This window comes from Solanum lycopersicum, chromosome 7, assembly GCF_036512215.1.
Source record: "Solanum lycopersicum chromosome 7, SLM_r2.1".
NCBI lineage: Eukaryota > Viridiplantae > Streptophyta > Magnoliopsida > Solanales > Solanaceae > Solanum > Solanum lycopersicum.
Genome location: NC_090806.1, coordinates 63,566,559 through 63,582,421, shown reverse-complemented (window position 1 = coordinate 63,582,421; position 15,863 = coordinate 63,566,559). Strand labels below are relative to the sequence as shown.

At 35.9% G+C, this 15,863-nt stretch overlaps 3 protein-coding genes across 3 annotated transcripts; all 3 read left to right on the top strand.

Annotated features, from left to right (window-relative positions):
* The first annotated feature begins 687 nt into the window (after positions 1–687).
* On the top strand, positions 688–9,768 carry LOC101249659 (peroxisome biogenesis protein 22). The gene is made up of 8 exons (XM_004243409.5): positions 688–1,037; positions 3,237–3,473; positions 3,557–3,604; positions 6,062–6,118; positions 6,194–6,295; positions 7,248–7,313; positions 7,496–7,597; positions 9,142–9,768. Exons 1-8 carry the CDS (start codon positions 927–929, stop codon positions 9,244–9,246), a joined length of 828 nt encoding a protein of 275 aa, XP_004243457.1. The 5' UTR covers positions 688–926; the 3' UTR covers positions 9,247–9,768.
* Positions 9,769–9,908: 140 nt separating this feature from the next.
* Positions 9,909–13,063, top strand: LOC101249382 (pentatricopeptide repeat-containing protein At1g71460, chloroplastic). The gene has a single exon (XM_004243408.5). The coding sequence runs from the start codon at positions 10,593–10,595 to the stop codon at positions 12,615–12,617; it is 2,025 nt and encodes a 674-aa protein (XP_004243456.1). The 5' UTR covers positions 9,909–10,592; the 3' UTR covers positions 12,618–13,063.
* Positions 13,064–13,702: 639 nt separating this feature from the next.
* Positions 13,703–15,264, top strand: LOC101247840 (F-box/kelch-repeat protein At3g23880-like). Its single transcript, XM_010325507.4, has one exon. It carries the CDS (start codon positions 13,964–13,966, stop codon positions 15,056–15,058), a length of 1,095 nt encoding a protein of 364 aa, XP_010323809.1. The 5' UTR covers positions 13,703–13,963; the 3' UTR covers positions 15,059–15,264.
* Positions 15,265–15,863: the final 599 nt, after the last annotated feature.

The following is a 15,863-nucleotide window of genomic DNA, read 5'->3' as shown; positions in this document are numbered from 1 at the left end:
CATTATTAGGACAAAACTATTTGTACCATAACACAATTGAGTGATCCATGTAGTTGGACATACAGGTTTTTACAAAGAGAGAAGAAAAAATCATACTCATGCTCAACAGAGCTAAAATTTATAATAAAAGGTTCAAAATCTGAAAAATTAGATATATATATTAATTGTAGGGAATTCTATATCTACTATATATATATATATAAAATAATTTTAACCATATATATAGTAACAAAACACATATATTGTAATATATTGTTAGAGGGCCCTCTAACAAAATATTTAAGTCTTTTGATAAGAGTTTTTATAGTATTTGCAAATGGTAATGTTGATCATATATTATCTTTTTTATTAATTTAAATTCATGTTACGTTATTAGCGAATTGTTTGATATGTACCTTTACCATTAATAAAATTTATGAGACTTTATATATATATATATATATATATATATATATATATATATCCTAATTATGGCAATTTGCATTTAATTAAATAATCTTTAAATTGAAGATTATTTTTAGTAAAAGAATTTTCCCCTAATAATGTGAGCACTCATATTTGGCAAAAATATTCAAAGAGAAGTGAAATAATTCAATTTATGATAGTAGTGTTTGAGCAAAATTGATCCATTTTCCAAAAAAAAAAAAAAAAGACAATTTATTTGTTTTCATTATTCCAAAGGAAAATAAACGAATAAAAAGTTAAAATGAGAATATGCTAAATGCAAATATCACCTTCTCCTCGAAGGCTGCGATTCGCTGTCCCTATTTGTCAATTTCATATTTATTTCCATCAAAAACTTGGACTACAAAGTCACGGTGGAGACCGCCGGAAAAGCTGAAAGCTCGATTCATCGGTCACCGGAAACTCAACCGACGAAGACAACTAGGAGGAGGTGGAGGAGCCAAATTTGCTGAATTTGATATATGATTACTACAAGTAACATGGGTGATTCCTCCAAGGACGATTTCCTTCAGCTCATCAAGCGATTCGGCGCTTTTTTGACCGTGAAGATTTCTAATATCTTCCACACACTGGTTATTTCTCTTTCTCTTTCCCTATCTCCAGTTTTAACATCTCTTAATTGTGAATTAAGCACTGAACAATTTTAATTGATAAATCATGTTTACTGGAAAAAAAATGAGTTGAAGTTTGAGTTGTAATAGGAGATTGAAATTCGTGCTGAGAATTCCTAAATTGGCTCACATGATTACAAGCAAGGGCTTTGCTACGCACAATTTCTTGTAAGGGGAACTATAAGTTGACGCTAGATGTTATAATTGAAATTACCTTTTGCTAATTATACTGGGATATACAACTTGTTACTAGATGCATACTGTACTTAGGCAGCTTTAATCATGTTAAAATAAGAATAAGATCTATTGATGTTGTTTTTCAATTTTAGGAGAAACATTTCCACTAGACAAAAAGTAAGGTTCGAATACTTGGAATTCAGTTACTTATCTTAATGTTCTATAAACTTGAAAATTCTATCTGGAATGTGCTAGCTAGGTCACTGAATATATTTTAGAAGTAGCATTTGTGACCGGTATCATGAATGTCTGGCTTATTATATGAGTTGAGAGACACTTGAATTGGGGAATGGAGATTATCAAGGGTTTAATTATGTAATGATGTAGAGATGATTCTGATCAAATATCTATAACAATCATAACTCAAATGTCATAATATTGATCTTAACAGTTATATAATTGCAATCAATCTCTTGTCTCTTCAAAATTATGGTGTTTGTGGATAAAGTTTTGTTGAAATCTTGGTTACACTTTGTCCTCAAGTTTCAGCCAAGTTGTTATTTCTGGTTGTAGTTCCAATAAAACTTCTCACAACTTTCTCATGTTGAAGATAAATTGCATTTCATTATTTGATAGGCATTTGATTTTCTTTAGTCTGTGCTTCTTCTCTGCCACTATTGGTCTCTCTATTGTCTTTCATCCTCCAGTTCTTGTTCTCTTGTTTGCTTTGTCCTCACATAATTGTTTCTTGGTCATCTTAACATGTTCACATGTTTAAGCGGTCCTTTCAAATTGCCAAATCTGTTCTCTTTTTTTCCTCACTACAGCCTACACGTAACCTCTCCTCTACTCTAATCCTGGTATGTTTATTAGGCTATCACAGTGACCCCTGTGCTGATTTGGAAGTGTAGACTGAGATTCTAGTAGCTAGTGTAAGCAGTTAAAGCTGCCGAGAAATGGTTGTAAGAGAAGCTGAGGGTGGAGGAGAAAAGAAGTGAGGGAAGAAGTTTGGAAACACAGGTTTCAAACCATGTGCCGGAATTTCTCAGTTGTAAAATTAGAAGGTGAGAAACACGGGCTTATCTCATAACATTGCTGGTTTGGAGTTGAGTCTCACAGGTTAAGAGATTGGGTGAAGTTACGATTTCCAACTATTTCTTGACTATGATATTGATACTTAATGTAGCTTTGTTTGTCATTAGCAAATTGCAATAGAATTTGTAGTTACCGTTATCTATTAATTACCATATCCTGAAGCCTGAAGGTCACCCACAGGATGATGTTTCTCAAGGAGAAATGTCTAGTTTGCTTGGTTACTTTGACTTTCCATTTTCAATTAAAGAAGTATACAACTTCAGTTCCATTGTTTGAGATTTGGTTTAGGCCAATTTGGATGGCTCCCTGTTTACCTTTCCTGATTTTTTTCTGGACCGTCCCAATGTCCCTTTTTTCTGGGTTGTGCTTTCCTGGCAAGTGCACTCTTTTGCAATTCTCAGATTAAACATCATCAGAAATGAATGAAAAATGATAGATATTGAAGGAAAAAAACTAAACAAGTCTACAATCAAATGGTATGAAGAGTTAACCTCTAATCAGATATTACATAACACTGTAATAACTACCTTGGTCTAGGATTGCTCGAAAGATATACTTCTAAAAGTGTGGCTCTGCAAATCATCCATGCATCTAGCAGCATTTGGGAGCAGTGCATGTAATATAGGATGCTATAAAGCAACATTTTTAAAGTGTGAGTGGTCAAATCATTCAAACCACTTGCAGAGTTGGGAAAAGCAGTGGGTGTTAACTTAGCAATTTGTGTTCTCCACTATCCAATAACTGTTTTGTCCGGAACCTTACAAATAAAGACCTTTTCTGATATAAGTTGTGGTATAATCTTCAATTTGCTTCATCCCAGGAGGATCTATCAAAATGTTCTGCCTTTTTTTATATAATATGATGGTAACAGCAATCCGCTGAATGCAGGATTCAAGATCTGTGGGGGCCATAGCAGGTCTTGCAGTTGCTATAGTTTTTACCTGGAGAGTGTGGAGATCACCTAGTGGACCACAAAGGAGAATTCCTAAGCGACAAGGTACGACGCCTAGTAGTTCTGGTGTAAGCACTCATTCAAGTGCAAATGTGGAAACTTCAGGAGTTATCTCTTCTTCGGAGGATTCAAATGCTCAAAATGTTATTGATGAGTTCTTTCAGCCAGTAAAGGTAGATAGCAATCCTTCTCCACTCTGAGCAGAATAAACGAAATGTTATTAGTGTATAATTAACATTTTCTTGTGATTTTGCAGCCAACACTTGCACAGGTAGTTAGGCAAAGGCTGAGTGAAGGGAGGAAGGTATATTTTGTCACTTTGTCTACTGTGAAGTATTAAGTAATTGGATTTTGGAGGCCTTTTATGGCATGCCTTCTTTTGTATCTAAGAGAAATGTACTCAACAGTTATCTAGTGTCACTAGTATTAGCATTAACGATTGTGGGGAATTAGATAATGGTGGAAACTCTCAAATCTCAGTGTATTCATGTATGAGAAATATATACTATTGGTTGCCGTACATCTAGGGGAATTGAGATGACAAAATACAAGTCCTGACCATACACTAATAGGAGATACAAACTAGATAGTGACTGACAAGACTAGAACACACTAAATTATGTAATTGGATTTTGGAGGCCTTTTATGGCATGCCTTCTTTTGTATCTAAGAGAAATGTACTCAACAGTTATCTAGTGTCGCTAGTATTAGCATTAACGATTGTGGGGAATTAGATAATGGTGGAAACTCTCAAATCTCAGTGTATTCATGTATGAGAAATATATACTATTGGTTGCCGTACATCTAGGGGAATTGAGATGACAAAATACAATTCCTGACCATACACTAATAGGGGATACAAACTAGATAGTGACTGACAAGAACTAGAACACACTAATACTTACCTTGCAAACTTAAGGTGGCTCTAAAGGAACTAAAACCTAGCTGAAGGTAAAGGCTTGGTGAGGACATCCGTCAGTTGATCTTTGGTAGAAATGAAGCAGAGTTGAAGATCCTTTCTAGCAACCTTATCTTGAACAAAATGATAATCTATTTCCACATGTTTTCTCCGAACATGAAAATCAGATTATGAGATAAATAAGTTGCACCGATATTATCACACCAGAGAGTTGGGGCATTAGGAGGATGTACTCCGAGTTCAAATAGAAGAGATTGAATGTAAGTCAAATTTCGTTGCCGCATCCGCCAATGCCTTATATTTTGACTCTGTCGAGGAACAAACTACAGTCCTCTGCTTTTTGAAGGTCCAAGAAATGAAATTGTCACCTAAGACAATTGCAAAATCACCTGTGGACTGACGATCATCTATGCTGCCAGCCTAGTACGCATCGGTGAAGGCCTGTCGGTGAAGATACACAGAAACAAAGATGATGAACGACCATGTCTTGGTGTGCTGGAAACATATCAATAGGTGTTTCACGTCATACTAATGATTTATAGTTGAAGAATGCATGAACTAGCATACTTGTTAATCGAAAATGCGATGTACAGCCTCGTCAAAGTGAAAATACTGAAGGGCGCCAATAATATGCTTGTATTGAGTAGGATCATGGAAAGTCCGATCCTTTTGGGTATAGTTTAACACTAGTCACCATTGGAGTGAGAAGAGGTTTGCCACTGCGCATGCCTTCTTTGTCCAAAAGATTGTGCACATACTGGGTTTGAGAGAGCTCCAGTCTGGAAGACGATCATTTCACTTGAGTGCTGCGGAAGAAAGTTAGATCACCCATATTCTAATAGAGAAGGTGCTACCCAGTTGAGCAATAGAGGTAGCGATGAACCTGTCATTGTTCCTGTCAAAATAATATTGTCAACATATAGAAAAACATAAGCAATAATACCACATGAGTTGCAAGTGAATAGGGAAACATCCGTTTTAGAAGGAGACAACCTGAGACGATGACGACAACAACAACAAAAAATGACGACGACAACAACAACAAAAAACCCAGTGTAATCCCACATGTGGGGTCTGGAGAGGGTAGTGTAGAGAACATACAAGATCACAAATGTAGATTGCTGGCTACTAAATATAGATTGAGATGAAAGCTTTAAGTCCCTTTGAAGATCCACTTCTTTCTAGTGATATGCGGGTTCGCATAATGAAAAGTAAATAAATAAACGAAATGAGAGTTTCCATTTTTGAAGCTCTCTTCCTGTTTCAGAAGGAATTTTAGGCTTTACATCTTTAATTGATGTGTATTGAGGAAATATTCTTTTTATAAACTATTTGTTCAGTTGCTGATTACTTGTTCGATTCCACTTAGTGTGTGTCGTGCTTTCCTAGATAGATAGCAGAATTTGCACAAGTATTCAGCAGTCCTTTGTATGCTTTCTATTATTTAAGAAATTCCCTGGGTCTTATATGAGCATCTCTAACGTTTGTTGATATGAACATGCAAGTTTATCCCTAGCTGTAGCATGTACAATTTGCGTTGTGGTCTGTTCTGTGTCATTTTTATGCTGTTATAGGAACACAGATAAGAGTCGTTATATGATTAGTGAATATACGGTTTGTTTCATCTGGAAGTATCTGGTCAGATAATGGTGGTCTGTACCTCAATATGAAGATAGCCATATACTATTTGGCCTAAATTTTGGATAGAGGATCAATGTAGGACGTCTCTTTAGGCTTAAGTAGATAAAAATCTTTCTTAATGATCTGTTTGGTAATGGTGGATTGTTTGTGGCTTTCTGGTAATGGTAGCACAACATGATTTGGCTATGGTTTTAATTACAGGTGACATGTAGGTTGCTTGGAGTGATCCTTGAGGAAACTAGCCCAGAGGAACTTCAGGTAATTATTTTCTCAGGCTTTTATTGTGGACCGGTGTCAAATGCAGTTGACATTGTTTATACTTTGTCTTGACAGCAACAAGCAACCGTGCGATCCTCCGTACTCGAAGTATTGCTTGAGATCACCAAATTTTGTGACCTTTATCTCATGGAAAGAGTCCTTGATGATGAAAGTGAAGTCAGTCCTCATTCATTTATTTATGTTTTCTATTTGTTGATTTGTGATTTTTACTGATGCGAACCCTTGTTATATCCTGGTTTAGAAAGACTAGTGTTGCGTTGCCTTATAGAATTCGTTTGATGCCTTCCTTTTTTTTGCTTTTTGTAGAAATGGGAAATTTAACTCTTTTTGTGGGCATGATTCGTTAGCTTTCTGCACCCAATCAATTAGCTCTCTAAACTTGTCATAAATTGAAAAATCTGAAGAGATGCAATCAGTATCTTTCAGTAAGGAAAAAAGGACTACAATTCAACTATAGTCTAGATCAGCCTGAGAATCAACTTGTTGTGCCTTTGTAGTGGCAAAAACTTCACTTGTTAATCTTTGTTCCTCATAGATTTCTTTCCTAGAGCTCAAACTTGAGAGCAATTAATTCTTGCCGTACCATGAAGCACCATTCAAAATGGAAGCAAGAGCCAATTAACTATGAGATACATTGTATTTGGCTTTCTTTTGAGATTTCTCATTTGCAAATTCCTTATCACAGTTCGGAACCTGGACCAATTTCTTAAGAACGAGACTTAGAGAATCGTAAAAGGAGAAGAACCGGAACTCATACTCCAATTTGGGGTTTCTTTACTTTTTTTTCCAATGAATAGGTACAGTAAGTTGTGGCTTTCAATATTTGGTTTGTGTAACTTATGTTTTTCCCCAAATTGGAATTTCAAGATTTGTTTTCTTCTTTTAGGCTTTCCCCAGGCAAAAACATTTATCTTTAACATTCATCTTGGGTTGAATATCTATTATGCTTGCTAGCTACCTTGTCATTTCTTAGTATCCACATTTTCATAACCATGTGGGCCTTACTTTAGGATGTGTAAATGCTGTGTATGATGAAGTTGCATGTGTATATTAACACTTACATTGTTCATTTTCTATGCATATTCATCACATGAACTAATACGTGCAGAAAAAGGTCCTCCTAGCTTTAGAGAATGCTGGAGTCTTTACATCTGGAGGTCTGGTCAAAGATAAGGTAGTAGCTAAACAGCTTTTTACCATCTGTAAGAAGTGAATGTCAATAATACAGTTTTAACTGCTTGGTTTCTCTTCTAGGAAAACATCGAATTGTTTCTTTTCCTGGTTTTGAGAATGTTGGGATGGTTCTTTTTGTCCAGTTTCATGCATTATATGTTGCTGATAAGACTGCATATGCAGGTTCTCTTTTGCAGCACTGAGATTGGACGTACATCCTTTGTTCGACAACTAGAACCTGATTGGCACATAGATACAAATCCAGAAATCACTTTTCAGCTAGCGGTACTCATCATTTCCTTTGACTAAGAATATGATCAATGAGCTCATCATCATTTTAATTGTGTTCTTTTCATTCAATAAAAGTAATTTATAGGCTGAAAATGTGAATACTTCAGATGATAAAGGCAACCATTGATCTGTTATGTGTTTCTTCTTCTCTCTTTTTGTAATGGAATCATTCTACTGCTGCTCTAATTAGGTTTCACAATGTCATTCTTGGATTCTACTATTGCTCAAATTAATCTTTAGAACTTCCTTATCCTTCCACTCCTGTTAGAAACTCCATTTGCTATCAATTTGGGTTCTCAATTCATAAGTATAATTGCAGAGGTAATCTATTAGCTATAATTTGTGTTCCATGCTGGTTGCAAATAAAATATGTATAAGATTTTGAGGACCTCTAATTTGTATTAACAAATAATTATTGAGTATTGGAATAAAATAGTTCAGCTAGAATGGTATATGATATAGGGGATTTATATTGCAGATCCTAGCTAGTTTGAGATTAAGCAAGTTAAGTCAATACAGAGATAAGTGTAAGATTTAGAGAAATTTATTTTGAATGGGGAAGGGGATAACAACTTGGGTAATTGAACCCCCCTCATCAACAAGGTGACAGTTCAGGTAACCAACCAAGCTACTAAGATTCCTTACTAATCCCTAGGTGCTAGGCAGGGTACCTAGGGATGATTTTTTTTAATAAATAAAAACAGCAACCTGAAAGAGAAGAGTACAAAGCAAGGGGGGCTAGACCTTACCTTATTAATCCTAATTTGTCTTAGAAGATAATGATCGAGTATTGGGATGAAATGGTCCCGGATAGAATGGCGTGTATGTAGGATTAATATAGTTGATGCTAGCTAGTTTGAGATTAAAGCAGTAGTTGTTGTTCATTGTAAATGAAGAAAGCATAATGAAACAAAGGTTGAGACTAGACGGGAGAGATAGTTAAGTGGCTTTCACATCTAAGTATCTTCTTTTTTCATGACTGCATGGCTGCCCAACACGTGGATGCAAAATTAGACAGAAATGTTAGATGGGTCATTCAATATTAAATATTTAAAGACTCAATTTTACATGTTCTTCCCAAACTTCTCATGCTCATAATGGCTCTTATCTACATGAATAAAATATTTGATTTTGAGTTTGCATGTATTAAACATGCATTTTTCGCGAATATTCACATTAGTTGTACATATTTCTAAAATAAAACTGGTGTTCCTTGAGCAGAAGCAATTTGTTAATCATTTCTAGTACATCAGTAGGGGCAGAGAAAGATACTAAGGTTGAGAAAACATACAAGGTCTTTTTCATTTTTAACGCTCAAACTATTCTGTGACAATGTGAATGCCTCATATGTGGTAGAAGTTACTTGTTCCTTGCTCCGTTACACAGTGTGTTTGCAAATTTACATTTGCTTACTGTAAATATTGATCTTTAGGCTCATTCTTTTATGGGCAACTTTTAATAGGATGATTCATTCTAATAACCAAATGTGTCGTCTGTTTTATTGTATCTAATAATGTATAATTCTTTACTGGTTGCAGAGATTCATCAAATATCAGTTACATGTTTCGCCTACCAAGCCAGAAAGAACAGCAATCAATGTCTTCAACTCAACAACATTGGAGCAGTTCTTTGGAAATGTTTAGATCATACCAACAAGAGCTCTAGCAGATTTCGTTTATTTTAGGTGTTCTCGTCTTCTTTTTCTCTCCTTTTTGTTGTTGTTCCCTCTTTCTTCCACACTCTACTCTACTCAGCATGTGAAAGTCTTCACATGTTTTGACTCCTCATTTTTTATGGCTTTTCTTGGTATCTGCTGCTTAATAGTGTGAGATTAAGTGCACTAATAGGAGAGCACTGGTATTGTGGAAACAAATCCATCTATGTTGCTGTGTATCGATATCACCCCTCTTTACAAACATAGATGTGAGTACACTGTAATTTACTGCTACCTTGCATTTGTTTTATCTTCCTCTACAAAATGCTGAACTCAGGCCTGCATCTGTGTTGCGCTCGAGCTCTGTACTTGGTTTTATCGTCCTCTTCAATCAAAGGAAGAAACAGGAAGAAAATAGTATAAGTGAGGATCTATCTGTGTAAACTTTTAACTAAACGTAGCTCACTCCTGCAACTTCAGTTTTTTTATTTAAATTCTCAGTTTTAAATAATGATTCCATTAGATATTTTAGTTCCACTCGTTTTAAGGTATGAGTTCTGGTTTCATTTCGTCCTATATGTATAAAAATACATGATGCATATTATCTTTAATGTATTCCGAAAATTGATTAGTTTAATCTTAATCTATATAAAATTTTTAAAAAAACAATTTGTTATTATTGCGTCAAAACAAACGGAGGTGAGCACTGCACGTAAGTCAAACTACAAAATCAAGATACCATCTTGTGTCGTTCAATTCTACTACAAAATTTACATCAAAATTCTTGATCCCAGGAAAGAAGATGCCAAGAACCATGTTCTTGTAATAAAAACAAAACTAGCTTGCAGGTAAAGAGTACATGTGTTTGAGCTGCCAAAGAAGTAATAATCCTTTAAGAAGCTAGAGCAAGACCTAATTGAAAATGAAACGAATTATTGATTGTGTCATACAGATCCTTATGCCCACGTCCCAATCGTCCCCCATAGGAATATGTGGATCTAAAAGATCTTTTACAGTGTGTTTAATTTCAAAAATGGTTCAATACATATGATCAGTAACAAGAAAAATAAATACGATAGCTAAATGCCGAAGGACATAAAGATCTTTATGAAATATTTTTATAATTTTAGTTAGCCTTTCAATTTTTAAGTATAAATACGTCCTACTAACGTACTTATTTGTGCGTGGCTCGATCAAAGTCAAAACAATTTTTGAACTATTTTAAACCACTAGCAACGAGAATGTTGATATCATTTTAAAACGGTAAACCAAAAACTTATCTTCATTTCAGTATTCAGAGTTCCACACATCTCTAAACTGAGTTCTACTGAATCAATGATCAGCTGCAATCTCATTCCGCTCCCATCAAAAACCAATCTTGAACCTCCTCGAGACACCCAAGATCGTCCCTCTTCCCGTGCAAATCATCATGCACATAATCTCAGTTTTTCCCGTCACATTAAAGAACCATCAAAATACCCAAAACACAACAATTTGCGCAACTTATTATCAGTTCACACAAAGAACCCACATGCCATTTACAAAGATATTCAGAGATTCGCTCACCAAAACAAGCTTAAAGAAGCACTTACCATACTGGATTACTTGGACCATCGTGGTATTCCTGTAAACCCCACTACATTTGCTTCACTTATTGCTGCTTGTGTTCGTTTGAAATCTTTAACTTCTGCGAAAATTGTGCATACCCATGTAATAATTAATGGGCTTGAGAATAATGAGTTTTTACAGACTAAGGTTGTTAATATGTATGCTGCTTGTGGGTCGATTGAAGATGCGAAGAAGGTGTTTGATAAAATGCCTGTGAGAAGTGTGTACCCGTGGAATGCGTTGCTTAGGGGAAATGTGGTATTGGGTGGGAGTAAGTATGGTGAGGTTTTGGGTACGTTTTCGGATATGAGGGGATTGGGGGTGGAACTGAATGTGTATAGTTTCTCTTGTTTGATTAAGAGTTTTGCGGGTGCTAGTGCACTTTTTCAAGGTTTGAAGACACATGGGCTTTTGATCAAGAATGGATTTTTAGGAAGTGATATTGTTAGGACTAGTTTGATTGACATGTATTTCAAGTGCGGTAAGGTTAGGCTTGCACATCGCGTGTTTGAGGAAGTTGAGGAGAGGGATGTAGTTATGTGGGGTGCGATTATAGCTGGTTTTGCTCATAATAAGCGGCAAAGGGAGGCACTGGAGTATACTAGATTGATGATAAGGGAGGGACTAGAGGTGAATTCTGTTATCCTGACTACTATCCTTCCGGTTATTGGAGAAGCACGAGCAAGCAAACTTGGCAAGGAGGTACATGCTTATGTGATCAAGACGAAGGAATATTCGAAGCAGTTGTTCATTCAGTCAGGCTTAGTTGATATGTATTCCAAGTGTGGTGATATTATAGCAGGAAGAAAGGTGTTCTATAGGTCAAAAGAGAGGAATGCGATATCTTGGACTGCTCTCATTTCGGGTTACATTTTAAATGGGAGACTTGAACAGGCTTTGAGATCAATTTTGTGGATGCAGCAAGAAGGTTTTAAACCTGATCTTGTAACTGTTGCCACCGTTCTCCCTGTTTGTGGGAAACTGAAAGAATTAAAGTATGGGAAAGAGATTCATGCTTATGCAGTGAAAAATGGTTTTTTGCCAAACACATCTGTAAGTACGTGTCTAATGATGATGTACTCAAAGTGTGGTTTGCTTCAATATTCATCTAGAGTTTTTGATAGTATGGCGAAGAGAAATGTTATATCATGGACAGCCATGATGGATTCATATATTGACTCTGGGTGTCTTGAGGAAGCACTTGGTGTTTTCCGATCAATGCAGTTGTCAAAGCACCGAGCAGATTCTGTTGCTATGGGAAGGATTTTAGGTGTTTGTGGAAAATTAAGACTTTTGAAACTCGGGAGAGAAATACATGGTCAGATTCTGAAGAAAGATATAGCATCTGTACCTTTTGTTTCTGCAGAACTTGTGAAGATGTATGGGAGTTGTGGTGCAATTGATAAATCTAGGTTGTCCTTTGATATAATACCTATAAAAGGATCTATGACATGGACTGCTATTATAGAGGCTTATGGCTTAAGTGGCCAATACGGAGCAGCAATAAACGAGTTTAAGCAGATGATATCGAAGGGCTTTAACCCAAACCATTTTACTTTTAAAGTTGTTCTTTCTATTTGTGAGAAAGCTGGATTTGCTGACGAGGGCTGTCAATTCTTCACCATGATGACACGAAAATATAAGATAAAGGCATCCGAAGACCATTATACTAGCATCATTAACCTTCTACATCATGTTGGTCACTATGAAGAGGCTGAAAAGTTTGTGCTTCTCAAGCAATCCTCCACATGAGGTAGAGGAGAAAGATTAGCTGTATTGCAGTTGGTCGCACATGGTTATACATTCAGACCCAAACCAGTGTCTTGCAGTAGAGTTTGCTACTGTCTTTCTATCGACATAGGTGGGAAGGAACAATAATTCCTCAAGCTGAAAATGTTACACATAACGAACATGAGGAAGGACTTTCGACATGACATGTTGTGTTTGGGAAAAATATGAGATCAGTGTAACACTGTATACGTATCTGGTGGAAGATGTTAAATACAGGTTCACATGGTGCCGGTTTACCCTTCCATAGCACCATTCTGGCAATTCTTGCTTTGTTAGCTTTGTTGTATAGAACTCTGTATAGGCTCCAATATATTATGATAGATCAACAGGTTCCCACAATGGGAAGCTGAATGAAGCTTTTACTTTGCAGAAAATTGCTATAAAAGATTCTTGGAATTACTATTCTATCTATGGGTTCCTGGAGTTCACCCCCCCCCCCCCACCCCCAAATTGCCCTCTGGGTTTACTTGCTGTTTTTGCCAATGCTTATATGCATGGGTGCTCGAGCCAAGGCGGCAGAAGGGAAATCCAACCACCAGCAAATCTCTGTTTCACCATGTCTACCATGGATACCATTGCCAACAACAATCAAAACGAAATGTTGCTGGATCTTGACAAAAAGACCATGGTTTGTCTGTTTCGTAACAATCCCTCCTCAATTCTTGAAAGTTTTTGAAGAAGCCATAGCCACAAATACCAATAGCTATCATCAAAGTCAGGTCAATACAGTGTATTCATCAAATTCTAAGTACAGCCCCAAAATACAGAACAGCCATCAAACTCATCTTCCCCAAATCCCAAGATATCTTCTAATTTTGATCCCCCACCAAAACCTAGCGCAAACCCCAAAGAGGACTACACCATGCAACTGCTTGTGAAAGTAGAATCACAACAATCAGAATCCTCCTCTACAACTGCCAAATTTGTGTTCCATAGCCTGATATTATCAGTAGTCTAGATGTGATGTTATTTCGTTTTTTATATTTTTGATGTAATCATTTACGGTTCAAAATCCAGAAAATGATTTGAGAAAAATATGAAAGATGTTGTTTTCACTAACCATTTCCCTCCAAAACCATCAATCTCTTCGCCATATAGCTTGGGGATCTCAGCCATGGCTTTGGAATTATCACAAAGAGAATCCATTAGCCGTTTTCCTTTCTCTATAAGTTTCATTGGCCGAGTCAAACCAGTTTGTACCTTCTCATTCCTTTATACTTCTTTACCTGATCAGCTTTGCCACAAAGATCACGTTGACAGAAGTAGTCACAAAAAAGAAGATTAAGATTCTTCCGAAAGGAGTCATAATGGCGATCCTCTTAAAGGTGCCCCCAAAATCCATGTTGAAATTCATGGGCGTTTCAAAACCATGGCTTCGGCTAATCTCTAGCCGTAAGTTAGTAAAGACTCATGTGAAATTAACAGCTAATGACAAAGAATGCAGCAATGATAGGGTCATTTTTCAAGACTCAACAGGCAATTTCAAGGTAAGTCCTCTCCCTCCCTTGTTCCGCAAAGAACAAAGAATTGAGCTATTTAACATGGATTCTCCCATGGAAAACCCCAATACTTATACTAAGATTGTGGGTTCTGTCAATGGATTGATTTGTATGTACAGTAAGATAGAGGAACCAGTCTTATGGAACCCCACAATTCGGAAATGTAAGAAAATGCCTACATTTGAAGCTAATTTGAGGAGGGGTTGCTCTTATTATCTCAACTATGGTTTTGGATATGATGAGTCACATGACGATTACAAAGTAGTAGTTGTTCAATGTATTTACGATGATGGTGGTTCATATGACACTGTAGTCAACATTTATAGTTTGAGGACCGATTCTTGGAGAACAATTGATAAGTTCCAGGGCAACTTTTTGATAAATTCTCCAGGTAAATTCGTGGATGGGAAGCTTTATTGGGCTTTATCTGCTGACATTAATACGTTCAATATATGCAACATCATTTCTCTTGATTTAGCAGACGAAACATGGAAAAGCTTGATGCTTCCGACTAGTTATGGAGAAGGCATCTATCCTTTGGCACTAGGAGTGTTCGGAAATGATCTTTCTGTGCTTTGTCTTAACTGTCACGAAGTAACTAATTCGGATGTATGGATTATGAAGCATTCTGGAGTAGAAGTGTCGTGGACAAAGATTTTCACCATCGATCATCCAAAAGATCTTGGGGAGTTCATATTTTTTTCGTCTATTTTCTCTGTACCTTCTTGCCAGTCAAATAAGGGTGAATTATTTTTACTCTTGCTTCCTCCGGTTATCATGATATATGATTGTTCAACTAGACAATTAGAGGCTGTTGATCACTTTGAGGAATGTTTTGCTGCAGAAATCTACGTCGAAAGCCTCGTTGATCCCCTATTGATAGCACAAAATGATAACTCGTAAGAATTCTGTTTTATTTTAACTGCTATCATCAGCTAAGTTAGATTGGAGCAAGATTTTACGAGAACATATTCTTAACATTCGAGATGGAATGATTTCTCGATTTACTTACTGAAGCCTAGAAATAAAACCGTTGATGCAGTTCTTTTTTCTCAAATGTAGAACAAGATGTTGAATTTGTATGATTACATCATATTTGAGTGATTTCATTTTTACTCCAATTTCTACAAGTAATAATCTGATAATCCCCAAATAAGAGTAATCTATCCATTTAATCCATCTTCACATTGAATCAACACCAACAACAAACTCAATGTAGTATAAGGTTTGAAAAGGATAGACTATACGTAGATCTTACTTTTTAACTTGTGAAATTAAAAAAAAAAAGAGACTATTTTCAAAAGATAGTCCATACGTAATAGATCAATATCAAATCAGCTAAAAGAAAAACACACATAATTAAGAGGACATAATGAAAAGAGACCAATATGGATTGTGGTGCTTTAACAAGAGTTTTTGGGTTTGAGCCCTGGATATGGAAAAAATCTTATTGGAAGCGTCATCTCAAATAGGCTCTGCAGTGTGCGATTCGAATTTAGTCAGATTCTGATTTTTCTTTTTTACGATTAACCAAAAAATTGACAAAAAGATACTCCCTCTGTTCACTCATTTATCATGTTTTACTTTTCAAAAGTTAATTTGACTAATTTTCAAAGTTAAATTAGATTACATTAATTTGTTATTTTAAATAAAAAATTAAATATTTAAAAACTATATAAAAATTATATTATTTACATATAAATATAAT